Genomic DNA, 18,556 nt, shown 5'->3' with positions numbered 1-18,556 from the left:
TGGAACTCAGAGGAGTAATTCCAGAAATTCTGATAAATTTTCTTGACTCAGATGTTTCGGGTTTTTTTTTTTTTTTGTGAATGTAACACCAAATTGCCTAGCTTTAGATATTTTTTCTGTGTGTAAAAAATAGCATTTTTTTAGGTTTTAGGTTTTTTAAAATAGATAATCTCTTTATAACCTTAACTACATCTTTTCTAGTATTTTTGGCTGATAATTGTCTTCTTATGTTTTGTATTATGTGCTTCCCAATGCTATGACTAAGTACAGCCCAACTTCAACGCACCAAAAATTCCTTATTCAAAACAGGGTCATGACTCCTTGTTATTATCCCCATATTAAGTCTCTGAGCATCCCTAGTCTAACCTGGATGTCTCCAGAGCTTGAGCAGACTCAGAATGATATTAGGCACAGGTGTCCATGAGCATTGCTTGATTGGGCCCTCAGTGTTTTGTACAGTTAATAGAAAGTGCTACATTTTCTCTCCGGACAAACCTGACTCCTGAGTGCTTATTAAACTTTCCTCTTAGGAGCTCAGGAGCTGTAGAGACTGAAATTCTTCCCTTGCAGTGTTCCAATCGTTTTCATCACTTATCACAAAGTCAGGAGACCGTGCAGAGCTCCCAGGGATCAGTTTTTCCACAGTGAATAACTTCAGAATTGTCCATCCAACATACTTATGTATACCCTGTGTGCCAGTTTTTAGAATTGGGATTCCCCTTTACCTCACTCCACCCCCCAAAAGTTGAAGTCTTGTTTAGAAAAAAAAGATAGCAGTTGTTTTAAAAGTTTCAGATCTCTGAACACCTTGTGTGGTCCACTTCAAACAACTCAAAAATTATCATCTAACAAGAGATCACACGAACAAAATGTTAAACCAAAAAGAGGTTTTTTTTGTGAAAGTTGAGGTTGCAGGGGGCTCAAAATCAGACTTATAAAGGAAAAGTGTCTTAAGTTGTTAGTTGTGGAGTCTCCTCCATGGCTCCTCCGTGAAAATGTATGTTTAATATTTATCCATAAAGTTGATCACACAGATTATAATCCTGACATGAAATGCTCTAAGAAAAAATTGCAGTGAGCAGAGGCAGACTTTGATACATTAAAATAACTGTTTGAGTTTTACTAAAACCACAGAAAATTTGGTAGTTATAAATAAAAAAAGACTAATTTTACATATGAATTCCTGATCCCAGTGGTGACCTCAATAAGCACAGCAGAATTATACTTTTTTATTAGCTAGAGGTATGTAAACTGGAACCTAAGAAAATCTGGCCCAGAATCCCAAATGGCTCTCGTACACCTCCACCAGCGTCCATATTTACATTGAAAATCCAGATAGTTAGAGTTATACAGTTTTGCAGATAACATGGGAAAGAATGATGCACTATATAGTACAAACATTTAATTTACCACCCTATAATTTTCTCAAACCATACACTAGGACTAGCACAGTGCAAGTATTAATGAAGGTTTTGTACTACTTTTCAGATATCAAATATAAGTTAATATATGCTTGATAAAGATCAATTTGATGGCTTTCTCTCTTCTTATTAGGCACCACAAGGCCACATAAGGAGGGGGAGGTCCCGGGTGTGGACTATATATTCATCACTGTTGAAGATTTTATGGAACTGGAGAAAAGTGGTGCTCTCTTAGAAAGTGGAACATATGAAGGTAAGTACATTTTTATTGATAAATCTGTTTTATGTTTTCTTTATGGTTTTTTTTCCGATTTAACAGAATCGCATTAGGACATCCCATTTCAAATGTGTCATTGCTACATTTATCTGAAACTTACGATGAGCCAGATGGCAATAGTGAAAATATTTTCATATGAAAAAGCTAAAATGCAGATGGGTTCATTGTAATTTTAATACATCACTCTAGCTAAGAGAGACACCGAGAGCAAAACTAACACTAAGTATTCATATAAATTGTCATGCAGCCAAACAGGATAATACTCTGAGGTTTTATAAAAGAAACATTAGTTCCTTACGCCAAGTACCTGAGGCAATGTAGATGAAGTTCAAACAAATAATTGCCTATTTAACACATGGACAGGAGAAAGCAAAGTCTTCAATGAGAAAACAGTTGTAGGGCTGGACACTGCCCCCCTACTTATACAATATTGATGGTCCTATAAATATCAGTGTTCATTGGACTCTGAGACAGCACTTTTAAAGTAAGGCAGGAAGGCTTTGTAATATCATGTCTCTTGGGCTTTGTAAAGTTACTTAAAAGAATTAATTAATTTGTGTATCTGTCAAATACATAGGGATTCTCAGTGATTGCTGTGTTAGAAAATGTCTGTTTAAGGGGAGAAGAGCTAGCAACTTAATGCAGAGCAATGTTCCCCGCGGGGCATGGTTGATTCATCTGATTTCAAATGTGTTCCAAAACATAACCATCCTGAAAGCTAAACTCTTGTGAATCAGTTAGTTGCCGGAACAGTAATGAAACCAAAATCTGCACTAAAAAGTAATAAATGTTTCTTTTAAACAGAAGTATTTAAAATAAAAGTGAAAGGATCAATATTTTTATTTCAACTATCTTCAATAGTGAATGTAACATTAAAAACAAACCATATTTCTGATTGAAAATATAGCCCACTCCCGCAGGGAGCTCTGTGTGGGCAGATCCAGTTGCAGAATATGGCCCCATATTTGTACCATGTGATAAGAATATCAATTATTACTTTTATCCTGACTTTGTCCCAATCAGGAAAAACATCTCAAGATAATAAAGAGCTGTTCACACCAAAGAAAATCATTAGCTCTATTCTAAAGAGCACGAAGGAAAGTAATACTTTCTCACCTAATTAGCACAAAGTACCCATTGAAAAGTAAATAAATTTTCATAAAGGTCTAGATCAATACACAAATTATAGCAAAGAAGAGTTCACATTAAAGGAAGTCAAATAATTGGAAAAAATGCATCTCTTTCCCTCTCCTCTCTTTTTCACTGCGTCACATTAAGGGAGAAACCTGCATAAACAATAACACAAAGTTAAGGCAATACCGCAGTGTTACATTCATCAGACCTTCATTGAATGTTGAGCCATCTCTGCTGGTCTCTTTATGTTAATTTAGGTTTTGAAGCTTGCATTAAAGCTACATAAATTTAGCATAGGTCCGTCATTGCTTGACAATGTAATTTCATTAGTGTGTAGCAACATTGTAGAAGTTGACCAGCAAGTTCAAATTAAATCATAAGATTTTTGCTTTCTTTGAGGGATAAAGAGATGTGTCTTTTAATACCAACTGTCAGAAGCTGAGTGGACACCAAAATGAAATGTTCTGAATTTATTGGTTGCGAAGCACTACATGAATGCACCAGTCTGCTGAGAATCTAGCTGGATAAGAGCCCATAGCAAGGCAGCACAATGTCCGATACATCACTCCCTGATTGGTTTTGGCAATCTTGGCATTTGCCAAAGACAAACCAAAATAAACCCATGAGACTTATCTCTGTACAAATCCTGTCGCTGTTGCACAGGCCTCTCATTAAGACATGTGTCATGGAAACTTAGCAGATATGTGCTGGAAAGTACACCTGGCTTACAGATGGACATTGTTGCATTCTCCTTTGAGTGCTTGTCTGTATGCACATTCCACTTATGGTGTGCATGCACCTTGTGCCCCCCAAGATTGGAGTCTTTTTGGCCAGCAGTACTCATAAGGCATCATGCATTTTTCACTCCTCGTGCTCCATAGCAAGGGCACATCAGGCCAAAGTATGCCATCCCCCATTCAGTTCCTTTCACAGGTGTCATAAATATAAAGGGAACGGTAAACCCCTTTGAAATCCCTCCTGGCCAGGGGAAAGCTCCTCTCACCTGTAAAGGGTTAAGAAGCTAAAGGTAACCTCGCTGGCACCTGACCAAAATGACCAATGAGGAGACAAGATACTTTCAAAAGCTGGGAGGAGGGAGAGAAACAAAGGGTCTGTGTCTGTCTGTATGCTGCTCTTGCCAGGGACAGAACAGGAATGGAGTCTTAGAACTTTTAGTAAGTAATCTAGCTAGGTATGTGTTAGATTATGATTTCTTTAAACGGCTGAGAAAAGAATTGTGCGGAATAGAATAACTATTTCTGTCTGTGTATCTTTTTTGTAACTTAAGGTTTTGCCTAGAGGGGTTCTCTATGTTTTTTGAATCTAATTACCCTGTAAGATATCTACCATCCTGATTTTACAGGGGGGATTTCTTTATTTCTATTTACTTCTATATTTTATTAAAAGTCTTCTTGTAAAAAACTGAATGCTTTTTCATTGTTCTCAGATCCAAGGGTTTGGGTCTGTGGTCACCTATGCAAATTGGTGAGGCTTTTTATCCAACATTTCCCAGGAAAGGGGGGGTGCAAGTGTTGGGAGGATTGTTCATTGTTCTTAAGATCCAAGGGTCTGGGTCTGTAGTCACCTAGGCAAATTGGTGAGGCTTTTTACCAAACCTTGTCCAGGAAGTGGGGTGCAGGGTTTTGGGAAGTATTTTGGGGGGAAAGACGAGTCCAAACAGCTCTTCCCCAGTAACCAGTATTAGTTTGGTGGTGGTAGCGGCCAGTCCAAGGACAACGGGGGGAATATTTTGTACCTTGGGGAAGTTTTGACCTAAGCTGGTAAAGATAAGCTTAGGAGGTTTTTTTCATGCAGGTCCCCACATCTGTACCCTAGAGTTCAGAGTGGGGGAGGAACCTTGACAACAGGTTAGAGACGGAGCTCCGACTAGTCAAGAGACTGCCAACCTTTCTACTGTACTTGATAGCTTAATTGTTTTACAGTTTAGTTTATAGTTCATAGTTAGTTATTAATTATTTTTGTTTGTTTGTCTGTTGCTTTACTACTTAGAGTTCTGTTCACCAGTGGTATGGTGTTGTCCAGTTCTCCTGGATTCAGACATTACCTCTCTGACACGGGAGCCGACTGCATGGGGGCTCCGGGGCTGGCGCACCCACTGAAAAAAAATAGTGTGTGCTCAGCACCCACCGGCAACTCCACTGATCAGCTCCTCCCACTCCCTCCCAGCGCTACCTGCCTGCTGGTGATCAGCTGTTCAGTGTCATGCAGGAGGCGTTGGGGGGAGGGGGAGGAGTGAGGGTAGGAAGAGGCAGAGCGAGGGTGGAGCATGCTTAGGGGAGGGGGCAGAATGCGCAGGAAGAGGCGGGGCAGGGTGGGGCAAAGTAGGGGTCAAGCATCCCTGGAGAAATTAGAAAGTCGGCACTTCTGGTCATGCAAGGGAGATAGCCAAGCTTCAGGTGGACACTTATAGTGCTAGGAGAATTGCATATTCCCCCAGTAAATGTACAATTTGTGGGTACATCTATGCAGTGAGCAGCAGTAAGTCTCAGAGGCTGGGTCATCAGACTTGGGCTCATGGAGCTCACGCTACAGTGCTAAAAATATCTGTGTAGACTAGGGGCTTAGGCTCTGAAGCTCCCCTCAAAGGTTTCAGAGACCAGTCTCCAGCCTGAGCTGCAAAGTCTATTGGAAGTGGATAATTTATTTTTAGCATGGTAACACCCTGTCCTCTTCGTCCCCTGACCCATGGCCCCAAAATTTATTATAAAGGTTTCCAAGATCCATTAAAAATAATAGCCAAGGCCCTCCACATCCCTATTGAGGAGGTAAAGGTATAGACACACCGGTTAGTGGACATACTTTCGGCTTCCTCGTCAGGAAAGATAACCCTCTGTATCAATGGAAATAATAGTACTATAATGGACGGCTAGTGTGTGTATATGTATCACTGCCTTATATTGTATAGAATTTGAACTATTCAACTGTGTGTCATAGGCCCCATATTACTGTAAAACTGAAGGAGAGCTTCCAGTTCAGGGGGCAGGCTCCTATGCTTTTTGAGCAAAATCTGAGTTCTAGCTGCACTTTCTGAGTGAAGTTCCAGGCCAAGATATGTTGAAAAATGGCAGCCATGGATTCATAGATGATCACAGACTTCATATCAATACATTACAAAGCAATGTCTTAAGCATTGCAGATTGGTAAACAAGATGGAAAGGGTGGGTTCAGTACACCTTCATCTCTGACCTGTCAGGACCAGTTCAGAGACTTAATTTGGGGATAACTGACTTGATAGATCTTTCTGCCTCCATATGTCAACGCAACTTTGTAGTCCGTATACTAAGTCCATAGAATGAAAATCCTTATGAAATGTATGTACAGAAAAATGTTAATATGCATAAATAGAAATGTAATAACTTTTTTCTAAAACACAAATGCATTTTAGCACATTGCATTTAGACTGTTGTTGCTGGTAAAACTTAATTATAAAACATTAAGACTATTGAAGGATTTGAAGATCAGTGTACATCATGGACAGAATGGCATTTTTAAAAAATGGCATATGTGAAAGAAGTATTAGAAAGAACAAATATTTGTCAAGAAAGGGATATTTGCTCTAAATATGGCTTGCAGAGAATATGCACAGGTATAAATACCCATTACAAATATTTTATATATTGAAGAAATGGGTACATACAAAATAGATGTTGATGGTGTGGAGCAGCACTGTAAATACAAGCATAGAAAAGCTTGTTCAGAGCTGTAAAAGGATGTGCAAAACATGACAAAAATGCTGATAAATCAAGTATGTTAAATTAACACAGCATTCCAAGGCTGCCTTTACTGGCTGGCACCCTCTTATGGCTCTATGGAGTGCTACACCAACTCTGACAGCTTCTCCCCTTCCTGCTATCAATCATTTAGTTCTGTGTCTATCGATTTCTTGTTATGACCCCAGCCCTTTGGCCAGGCCCTTATTAGTTTCTGCCCTTTTGGGGTAATAAAGATTCAGGAGTGCCATGATCCTGGCGAAGGATGGACAGTTCCAGGCCCCTGTGTGAAGCAGATAGAACCAGTTCCTTCCAGTCCCTTGCTGTTCCCTGAGCTGCTTCCCACCTCGCCTCCTCTCTCGGCTTTCCCCAGACTCTCCTTCCGGACAGCAGACTTCTCTGGCAGCTCCTTGACAGTCTGCTCAAGGGAAGTCTGCTCAGGCTTCCCTGGCAGCCACCCCACCCCTGTGCCTGGCAGCCCTTTCCTCTTTACAGCTGTTTTGAAGCCACCAATCAACTCCAGCTAAGCAGACAGGCAATTTTCCTATTAACACTTTAGTTGCCATTATGCACAGGAAAAGTCTCACATTTAATTCTGTGAGGAATAATTAGTTTAATAGCTGTTGTGCTATCAGTGCCACAGAAATCGACTCTCTCATTTGGTGGGTTCTTTAAATTGTGCAAAACTCTCCTACATAGTCAAATATTCAGAGACTTGCTGAAATCACTTGACCATTCCCAACACTGCCTACATGTAGGTTAAAATCCTGGCCCCATTGAAGTCAGCAGCAAAACTCTGATTGTCTTAAATGAGGTCAGGATTTCACCCCTACTATTCTACCGTTTTGGTAATGTATGGCAGTAGAATAAACATTAGAATTTCCCTTTTAACCCAGAACTCTTGAATTAAGGAATATACTTTACGTAAGATGACTGTGTATTTCCTTCAAGATGTTCTTTGTGCCAATATCCTTTGATGAAATCCTGGTTTGCCATGTTTTTCCTGTATTTGAGGACACTATAATTTTCAGTTGTTTTACAAATGATTACATAAGGTGATGTCTGGGCATCTTTTCATTTGTAAATGCTATGGAAGCAACGTTGTTATTATACAACCCTAGGGGATGTGGGAAGTGGGAGGATGGGCTAGTCATGCTGCCTCTCCCCCTTCCAGTTCCCAGTTGTGATTCATCTTCTGTGGAGAAGCTACATTCAGCGCTACATCTTCAGCCTTTTCAGCATCCATACAGGTTTAATATTAGCATGATTTTTAAATCTGAATGACGGATAATTCCATATAAGGATTAGTTTATTTATTATTGAATTGTAATGATTATCATCATTATATTAATAATTAGCAAGCTCCTAAGCCCCTTACTCAATTTTTAAATAGTGGAGTTAGAAATGCAAGATTTTGGCCCAGTGATTGTATTTCTATAGTGCCACCTCCGGCCAAAGCACTGGGAATGCTGTACAAAAGAAATGAAACAAATACAGTATAATAAAATGCCACCTTCTTAAAACAAACACATAGCAGCAAGGGAAAGGGCCCAATTTTAAAAGGGCAGTAAATGGATTGAAAGGGTATGGATATAGCGATTAATACAGTGATAATAATGATCATTCTAAAACCATCTTTTTATGATAAGTGAAGAGTTTTTAAAAGCAGGGAGGAAATGAAATGAGACAGACTGCAGCGGAGAGTGAGGTCCATGCTGAAAGGGCCCCCCAAAGCAAAATTGTGATGGTCACTTTTCAGACCCAGCAGTTTATAAGTATGAATACCTACTGGAAGGATGAATGAGTAGGTCTTAAATGTAGCCAGGGAGTTGTGGCCTGATTGAGCTCTCTCACTAGTTTTACACCAGTGTAGTTTTATTGGCTTCAGTGGCATTGCTATTGATTTACACAAGTGGAAGCGAGATCAGAATCAGGCCCTTGTCTTTAAATATTGCAGAACTTTAAACATGAAGTGCTAGTGATTGTTGTTTAAAAAAAAAAGCAAGAGGTAGAACCTTCAGAAATGCAAGTGTTGAAATGCTCCACAATGTAACACCAGGTCTATCTCAGTGGATGTACTGGAGATTATAAGGGACTCTCTTCTGCTTCTCACTTAATGAACTGAAAGGCATCAGTCTGTGCTCTTGTTTTGTTTTTTTGGAATGCACTGATGTTTACTAAGGCAAGGAATAGGTGAGGAATTACAGTTTAATAAACACAATTCCTGTCCCCCGCTTCCTTATCTGCCAAAAGAAAAGAGAAAACAAGGCTTTTCTTTAGTTGTGCTATTCAGACATAAAATGTGACTTTCACAAGTAACTTCTACAGAATAGTTTTAAACTTCTGAAATGTAAAGATGGTGTGACAGATGTCCCCATCCTGTCTGAGCTGAATTTTACCTGCGGGATAAATATTGATGATTTTAATAATTGGTGTTCTGTCTGTGTGCATCTTAACAATGAATTTCTCTGTCTTGAGCTATGCTGCATGAAAAGAGCTGATGGCAATTAGTTTGGTGTTGAAATATTACTTTTTGTAGTAGGTAGTGTCACAAGTGCTACTGCGGATTGGGCAATGGATTTGTATACAAAACATGAGTAAAAGGGCAGCACTTCTTTGGGGAGAAACCTGTGTGTGAAAGGGCCCATTGCAATCAGACAATGTGGGCCAGGTAGCAGTGAGAAGGAAGTGAGAAGCTGATCGTTGATACAGAGTGGGGAGAGTATGACCCAATGTCCATGTACGTTTGTAATAGTAATAAAAGTTATTTTTGACATCTGGAATGGAATGAATGACACCAGGGAAATTCAGACACACCTCCACGTGAAGCAGGGCTTACACACAGACACACTGTTGAAGATCTTCCTTTTGAGAAGACTGGCCTTTATATGACACACACACACCAAAGCCAGTCCCAAGGAACAATTTGTACCAGTCTCAGGACTGCTTTATATTGTAGCAGCTGATAATTGCCCCAGAGACGATCAGCCAGATGTAGAACTCCCTGGCCCTCATCCCTTTCCCTGACTATGCCCAGCTGGATTCTGCAGTGTGGAGGGGTCCTTGAGTGGTATAGAGTTGCAGCAGCAGGGCTTCCTGTGCGGTACCGTGTATACCCAGCTGCTCAAACAGCCCCTTCAGCTGTTGGCAGCCAGTGTAAATTATAACTGCCTTTAGGATGCTTTAATGTATGCCAGTGATTAGATCAACACCCAGAGGGTCCCAGTATCCCTAGGAGTCCAAAAGCAGCTTAAAGCCACTAGTTATGCCCTCTCTCCTGATTTGTGCAGAGCACTTCTCAGCTCAGCCCCTGATCTGACCCATTGCCAAAATTCTGGGCAGTCATTACCAGAAAGATACTGACAAACTGAAGGAGTTCCGAGAATGGCAACAAAAATTATCAGTCAGGTATAGGGATTGGTTTAGCTTGTTTAAGCAACGATTGAGAAGTATAATATAATTAGTGTGCAAACCCCTAGGACAGAGAAAAAATATTTAGGGTCACCTAAGTATATAACTAGGGGAACTGGGAAGAAGTTAGCAAAGGGGAAAGTTTAGGTTTAATATTAGGATATATTTTCTGACAATGAGTTGTATTAAACTGTGGAATAACATCACAAGGGAAAGGGTAAAAGTTCGTTCACTCCCAAGTTTAAAAGTAGATGGGGCAATATATTAATAAGTTATTGTAGAGAACTTTGCTTCACTGGCAGATGAATTAACTGAAAGCATCTAGAAAGTATTATCTATTTCTAATTTCTGTGTGAAATTATACTCTAATTGCTCCCAAATTTAAATACTGAGTGACAAATTACAACCAGAATTTATTATTATACAACTAGATTATAAACCTTTAATTTCAGATGTGAATGCTGACATAACTTCAACTATCATGTAAATGCTGCCACTTTAATTCAAAATTATGGAAGTGATTTAAGCCAAATTAGAAAACAAAAGCACTCATTCCCTTACTCTGTGTAGAATTGAGCCCAATAGGGAACATGGGATATTGCTCTGACAACACAAATTTATATTTGTGGGGTTTTTTCCACATACCTGCTTTAGCATCCCAGACTATAAAACATAACAATAGGTGCCCTAGTTATGGAGAAAGGTGTAGCTAAAAGGTACAGTAGAAAAGTTCTTCATTGGCTCACTTTTTTATTTTAGAAACAAAATGTTTGGTAAACTAGGGCTGGTTTGTATAAAATTAAAGATCTTAGTAGGGCTGATCAAACAGGCTTCCTTTGTACCTGTGTATCTCCTTGAATTTATTATTCAATTTTCCATTTGTTATACTCAATATTTTTCTGTTGTATTCAAGGGACAATGCCTTTCTTGTAGCAAATGTAACCTAAGTTAGATTACCTTGAACTGCAGCCAAAAACTGTGTAGTCTAATACACAAAGCCACTGAGTTCAAATTTTGCCCTAGAGACAGGTCATTTTTTAATGAGAGATTCTTCATATCCCTTGGGCCAAATTATGAGCTGACTGAAGTGGACCTGCAGAATTTTCTCCTTTGTGTCAAACAGATCCCTATATATTCAAAATAATTATGTTTTGCATATAATAATACTCTGTAATTCACAAAAATATTTAAACAACTTTATATTAAAAAAATAAAGTATAATCAACCAGATAGATTAGTTTCCATCACAGTTTCCAGGTTACAAATCTTCATATGAATTAAAGGATGCTTTTTGACTGGTTATAGACTTTGTCCCTGAACCTTGGTTTCAGCTAAGCAGTGCACAAATGAAGTCGGGGGCTGAGGGGAGTTACTAGGCTAGCTCTTTGTTACCATTCCATTCCCCTGATCCTCAGCCTGCTATGTGTCCCTCAGTGTAACTTACAGCAGCCTGGAGGACACTAAATTTTGCCAGCTTTCAACATCTCTATTGCAGTCAGGAATCACTGGGGATGCATGGGATCTAAAACACTACATACCCTACACCAGCACTGGGTGGGGGTCATGGTGTATAGGAGCCTTTTCACTGGTTCTTTGTCACTAGAGGATGCTACTAGACTGGCATGATCCTCTTGCACTGGACTATGCCATCCTTAGGGCTGTTTTGCTCTGGCCACATAATGTAAAATGGCCCTAGCAAAGGGGAGCATCTGATTCATTGTATCATGTCCTTGCAGTTCTGAGTGTATTTCTTTTGCTTTAACTGGAAACAGATGGGAGTCCCCCAGTGACCAAAACAACACCTGGGGCCTATTTCTTCTCCTGTTTATACTGAACTAACTCAGGAGTAACTAAATTTCAAGTTAATGGAATTGCACTAGTGTGAAACCAGTATAAGGTTTTTTGGTTTATAACTTTAGTTTTTTGGAGGGACATAAACTCTCTTGCATCCACACACACAAGTTCTTTTTTCATTTTATCTGGTGGTTTATCCCACTTGCTTTAATTAATCCACTTTGGAAGTGATGGAACTCTTTTCTGGAATGAGTTATACCAGTATAAAGACTGTGTGGATGCACACCTATTTCAAATTAGCTATGCTGCTTAAGGCAGTCTTCCACTTCTACCTCTTCACACCTGGACTAGTGAGTCTGTTTCCCTGTGTGACCTCTACTGCTCTGGGATCATCTTGACTGGCTGTCACCTCCCTGCCCTAAATGCTGGCACACAGCCAGGTGCACTCCTTTGTTCACATACCTAGAGTCCATCATCACATTTGTGCACTGTACTTCCGCATGGTCCTGCCAAATGGTTCTGAACTTCTTTGCCCTCTGGGGAGAAGAGCACATCCAGTCCCATCTTAACAGGGGTACAGCGCTCTCCAGTGCAAAGATTTACAACCAGCCAGCAGAAGAAATGCAGAAATGGTATTCCTGGATACAACCCAGTGCTGTGCAATGGGGCTCAACACAAGCACAAGAATATGAAGGGCAAAAACAGGACTTCAGGTAATTCTCTCAGTACCTGCCCTTCCTATGTGGAGCTGGATTGGGTCCTCAGGCTTGGGATTCAGCTGAAGAGATCTTGACTGGTCAGGGTCTAGGGTCACTTGGGTGCCTTCCAATGCTGTGATCAAATAGTTCAGCATATACCAGGGTTCAGTGGAGGCCTCCTTGCCAAAAAAAAAAAAAAAGGTTCCATTCCTTATAATAACCTTATACTGACATAATTAATTCTGAAATAGTTATGTCACTTCTAACGCAGATTAGTTTAAGCAGGACAAGACTCCAGATAAACTGAAAAAAAGACCTTTTGTGTGTGTGGATTCAAGGCAGTTTATGCCAAAACCCTTTCCTGTGTAGACAAGCACTTACTCTGGTTCCATACCAATGCAATTCCATTAAATCCAAATTAACTCTTGGTTTAATCTAGTGTAAACAACAGAAAAATAGGCCTTTGAATATTATTTTGGCCACCCGAAAGCTCCCATTTATTTCCAATAAAGCAACAGAATTACAATCAAAACTGAAAGGACAAATGTGCTAATAGAATACAATAACTCTGTGTTAAGATGCTCCCCTGTGTTAAGGCCACTCTACATCATGCTACCAGAGCAAAACAACACTAAAGATGGTATAGTTAGGTGCAGGAGGGTTGTGCCAGTATATCAGGATCCTCCAGTAACAAAGAACCAGTACAAAGGCTCCTATGTACATGGACCAGTGCTGATGTAGGGTGTGTAGCATCAGAGAGCCCTTGCATCAGCAGTGATCCATGTCTGCCGTATGCCCCTTTGAGGCTGTGGATAGCTGGCAAAATTTAGAGCAACCTTTAGAATGTAGTAAGTTACACTGAGGGACACATATCTGGCTGAGGATGAGAGGAATGCAAAGGTAACAAAGAGCTAGTTTAGTACTCCCTGACTTGCACTGTACACCTGGTTAGCTGCAACCCAGGTTCATGGGCAAATTCTATAATCAGTCTGAAAGAATCCTTTAGTTCATTTAGTTAATTATCTGGATGATGGGATGGATTGCACCCTCAGCAAGTTCACGGATGACACTAAGCTGGGGGGAGAGATAGATATGCTGGAGGGTAGGGATAGGATACAGAGGGACCTAGATAAATTGGAGAATTGGGCCAAAAGAAATCTGATGAGGTTCATCAAGGACAAGTGCAGACCTCTACATTTAGGATGGAAGAATCCCATGCACTGCTTCAGCCTGGGGACCGACTGGCTAAACAGAAGTTCTGCAGAAAAGGACCTGGGGATTACAGTGCATGAGAAGCTGGATATGAGTCAATAGTGTGCCCTTGTTGCCAAGAAGGCTAACGGCATATTGGGCTACATTAGTAGGAGCTTTGCCAGCAGATTGAGGAAAGTGATTATTCCCCTCTATTTGGCACTGGTGAGGCCACATCTGGAGTATTGTGTCCAGTTTTGCCCCCCCCCCCCCCCAAAAAAAGGATGTGGACAAATTTGAGAGTCCAGCGGAGGGCAATGAAAACGATTAGGGGGCTGGGGCACATGACTTATGAGGAGAGGCTGAGGGAACTGGGCTTATTTAGTCTGCAGAAGAGTGAGGAGGGATTTGATGGCAGCCTTCAACTTCCTGAAGGGGGTTCCAAAGAGAATGGAGCTAGGCTGTTCTCAGTGGTGGTAGATGACAGAACGAGGAGTAATGGTCTCAAGTTGCAGTATGGGAGGTCTAGGTTGGATATTAGGAAAAACTATTTCACTAGGAGGATGGTGAAGTACTGGAATAGGTTACCTAGGGAAGTGGTGTAATCTCCATCCTTAAAGGTTTTTAAGGCCTGGCTTGACAAAGCCCTGGCTGGGATGATTTAGTTGGGGTTGGTCCTTCTTTGAGCAGGGGTTTGGACTAGATGACCTTCTGAGATCTCTTCCAACTCTATTCTTCTATGAGTCATTCACACTGAGCTCTGTAGTGAGAAATATAAGAAGACTCAGGAACAGAGAGTCTGGCCCAAATCCAGCTACCACATTTCCCCCCACCCTTTCTCAGTTACTGATGGTGTTCATACAGATAAGGGCCACAAATATGGATAGTCTCCATGCAGCCGTGTCCTACAGTGGCTTGAATCTGAAGGTGGAGGGCGATTGGATATGTGGACCCCTACCATACACATTCAGATCCCACCATGGGGGCACAGTAGTGCTCCAGCTGCAGGCAATTACACAGGGTGTGCTCTGAGGAGTGGATTTGGCCCAAAGCATCCGCCTTGTATTTACAGAGAGTTGAAATCCTCTTAAGGTGGCTTTAGATGTTAACTATTAGCTTTTTCCATCAGTGCTATTGTAGATTGATTAATTCTTACTAGTGTTTTAAAGTAAAGAGAAGAGGATGAGAGGACAACTTTCTGATCAAAACCATTGCACACAGTAAAGCTAGTTTAAAAATAGAATAGTTCAACCCCGTGGAGGGGTGGGTCAAGTTTCACTGGTATGCTCTGGCTGCTTTGTGCTGCTCCAGAAAGACAAAGCGTCCATCAACCTGCAAAACTGGGTGTGCATCATGGCTGGAGCACAGCTGTGTGTGTGAATCTGACCCAGGATAGTTAAAAAAGCTGTTTTATTTTTTTTTAAAAGTAGCCCTTTAAAGGGCTCAGTTAAACATAACAGCAGCACTGCTAACTTTGCCCTCTCCTAGGATGCATACAGATCTTTGAACAGGGTTCAGGGAGCCAAATTATCTCTATTTGTGTTATGCTAGATTTTAGCCATTTAAACAGTTTAACTTTTCCTAACATTTTTCTTCTTTTAGGTATCACAGGTTCAAGTGTCTTAACCCTCCTTTTTCTCACAGCTTTTTAACATCTGAAATATTTTATATCAGATAAAATACTTAGAGTTCCGCCTTTTGGGATCTTTGAAATTTCTAGTGTAACAACAAAATAACATGTTCACAAGGGCTTTCTTTTTTCAAAGACTGTACTGTACTTCTTGACACTTTCCAAGAAGAGAAGACAAAAATATTTAATCTTCTGGGTATAACCACTGGCCAGAAAAAGACTGAGCAGGAGAGAGAGGAATATAACTTTCTTGGAGAACTTTTACTGCTGAAAGTTCCACTCAGAACTTCTATCTGAGGAAACTTTAAACACAACATCTGCTATGGAACAATTTTATTTGTTATCAGGAGATTTAGTAGAGGTTCTGTTAAGGGGAAATATATGGAACCTCTTTTGTAAAGTCTAAAGGGACCAACCAAAAGAATGCTCATTTACCTTATTCTCATTACAATAAGATAAGAAGATTATAGACCTACGGGCCAGATGTTTTTTACTGCCACAAGAAGTCCTGTTGGAGTGAGGTATTAAAGATTTTTTCTTACTGGTAGGAGTCAGATTATAACAGGCTGTTATGCAGAGGTGTGGGAGAGAGGTTTAACAATCTTCCTGCACGTGCAAAGGCCTGTTGGAAATGCAGCCTCTCTGCCTAGGAGAACATAGGCAGTGTCCTTCTGGGACTAGAGCTGGCACTATTGAAATCAGTGGGCACTTTGTATTGGCTTCAGATGGGCACAGGATCAGGCCCTTGGTGTGCTCCAGGGGAATAGAGTGCTTGAAAGGCTATGGTACCTTCCATACCAGCCTAGAAAGTTGGGTGCAAGATGAAAGAGCTCCTCAGATGGGTTCAGCTATAACTAACATCCAGCTGAGCTGGCTCCTCTATGAGTCCCCATCCAGATAATAAAAAACGAGTCCATAACGTAGGGTCCTTTGAGCAAAGTTCTCTACGTTTAACCCTTTCTCTGGAGATTTTTATATTAAGTAGTTATATCAGCACACATTTCACTGCCACCTTTCCCATCGTATTATACTTTGAGTACCAGTCCAGTTAATAGCAATAGCTTTTGAAAAGAAAAAGAAATGAAACCTCACTCCTAGAGTGTTGGAAGAACCTTGTAATTTTGGAATCACTCTGTCTGTCCCCATGGGAAGGAGAGTGATGAAAGATCCCTTGATAGACAGAAATTCAAATTCAAACTCTGACTGAATCAGCCATGAAGAATATTAAATAGGACAGATGGCATGAAGATATCTCCATGATGTAGCTCAGCTAGAAAAAGAAAAGAAAGACCCATCAGGACAAAAGAGTTACCAGAGTAAACTCCCCTAGCCCCACTTCAAGAATCTGGGGAGTGAGTCCCCCTAGAATATCCACCAGGAGGAGAATGAGTAGGAGACCTCCCAGACATTAAGTAGTGTTTTAAATAAGTTTATTATGATTGCATTCATGGAACCATAGATGTGTATGGAAACCGATAATGACAGAGTTTCCACCCTGAAGAACTTGCAATCTAGAAGTTAAAATAAGAAACCAGAGGAGAGGAGAACACAAGAGGTTGGGTAGGGACAAGGACAAATGCAAGGATGATACTATCATGCTACATATAGAACAGCCAGTGCTTGTGCCTTTCATTGTCCTGGGGTTCTACAGTCCTAGGCTCTAGGCAGCATGGTGCTAATGGGAAGATGAACAGATTCATAGAGTCCAAGATTCCAAGAAGTGACCATTGTGATCATCTAGTCTGACCTCCTGTATGACATAGGCCATGGAACTTCCCCAAATAATTCATAGAGCAGATCTTTTTGAAAAAATCCAATCTTGATTTAAAAATAGTCTGTGTTGGAGAATCCACCGTGACCCCTTGGTAAATTGTTCCAATGGTTAATTACTCTCACCATTAAAAATGTATGCCTTATATCCAGTCTCAATTTGTCTAGCTTTAACTTCCAGTCAGTGGACCATGTTATACCTTTCTCTGCTAGATTGAAGAGCCCATTATTAAATATTTGTTCCTCATATAGATACTTACAGATTTTAATCAGGTCACCCCTTAACCTTCTTTCTCTTATGATAAATAGATTAGTTCCTTGAATCTATCACTATAAGGCATGTTTTCTAATTCTTTATTCGTTCTAATGGCTCTTCTCTGAACCCTCTCCAATTTAATAACATCCTTCTTGAATTGTGGGCACCAGAACTAGACACAGTATTCCAGCAGTGGTTGCAGTAGTGCCAAATATAGAGATAACCTCCTTGATGATGTTTCCCCATTTAAAATTACAGGGAATTTGCAGGAATAGGAACTTTGTATCATGGGATGATACAATTTACTGGACCTGTACCCCTCTCCTATTAATCTCCTGCACAATGCCCACAGAAGTATGCAAGAAGGATTCTGTAAGGAGGAAAGGGGTTGGGTTGGTGCTATGATATCCGCTGATGTTTATCTTGAATAGATTGGTCTCCAGTGGAGCCAGCATCCATAATCTCCTGGCATTTATGCAGTCTGAAACTCTGCATACATTTATATTGGATTCAGTCTCTAATAATTTATTTTATTCTTAGAGTGTTTTCAACTCGTTGGCACAAGTGGTTTTGTCAGTGAATGATGTGGGGGGGGTGGGAAATGACTTGCAGCATGAAAAGATTAAAGGATAATGTCTTAGGGGAATCATTCATTTTTCTGACTGTTCAGAGCCTCATCTTATGTATGTAGAATGTGTGTTTGGAGTATTTACCTTAACAGAATAGGGCTTGTAAAGTGCCTATTTTTTATATAGTGTCTTGCTAGTGTGACAGCTAGTAAGAGCTCAAGAGACACCGTTTTTGAAGTATGGCACTCTGATTAGATAAGAGAGATTCAGTGAGGAATCCACATTACATAGACAGTAAATTTTCCAAGAGCCATTTTTTTTCTCAGTGCAGCATTGTTCTCATGTGATGATGTTAATTAAATCCAGTATGTATTTAGCATACATATGTAAATACGTTTTTTAATTACTGGTTGTAACTTCCACTATTTTCAGCATTTTAGTCTCCTACTGGTTTGTCAATATTATCTTTATTTACAAAAAAAATTGGGTAACTGAAGTAGTGTATTTTTATAGCCTTCTGGTTGCAACTGACCTGTAATTTACAGAATAATTACTTTCCTTCACCAGATTCAAAATGAGCTCAGTATTAATTTGAGTGTGAGATTCCAGTTACTTTTCAGGTAGTTAAAGAAAGAAAAGAAGTACGGGCTAGATTCTCTTGAGAGCAGTTTTGT

At 40.2% G+C, this 18,556-nt stretch overlaps 1 protein-coding gene across 20 annotated transcripts in view; it reads left to right on the top strand.

Annotated features, from left to right (window-relative positions):
- The window catches only part of MAGI2 (membrane associated guanylate kinase, WW and PDZ domain containing 2), a 1,189,595-nt gene that overhangs the window by 689,512 nt on the left and 481,527 nt on the right, over positions 1-18,556 (top strand). For all 20 annotated transcript variants that reach the window (XR_007354679.2, XR_007354680.2, XR_007354681.2 and 17 more), the window contains one exon: positions 1,555-1,674. Coding sequence is in view for 17 of the 20 variants with exons in the window: in XM_048836471.2 (XP_048692428.1) it covers positions 1,555-1,674 (120 nt within the window). In the remaining 3 variants the exon portion in view is untranslated. The remainder of the gene's footprint in view (positions 1-1,554; positions 1,675-18,556) is intronic.

Source organism: Caretta caretta, chromosome 1, assembly GCF_965140235.1.
Source record: "Caretta caretta isolate rCarCar2 chromosome 1, rCarCar1.hap1, whole genome shotgun sequence".
Taxonomy (NCBI): domain Eukaryota; kingdom Metazoa; phylum Chordata; order Testudines; family Cheloniidae; genus Caretta; species Caretta caretta.
The sequence above is the reverse complement of the archived record's forward strand: the minus strand, read 5'-3'. Positions and strand labels throughout refer to the sequence as shown.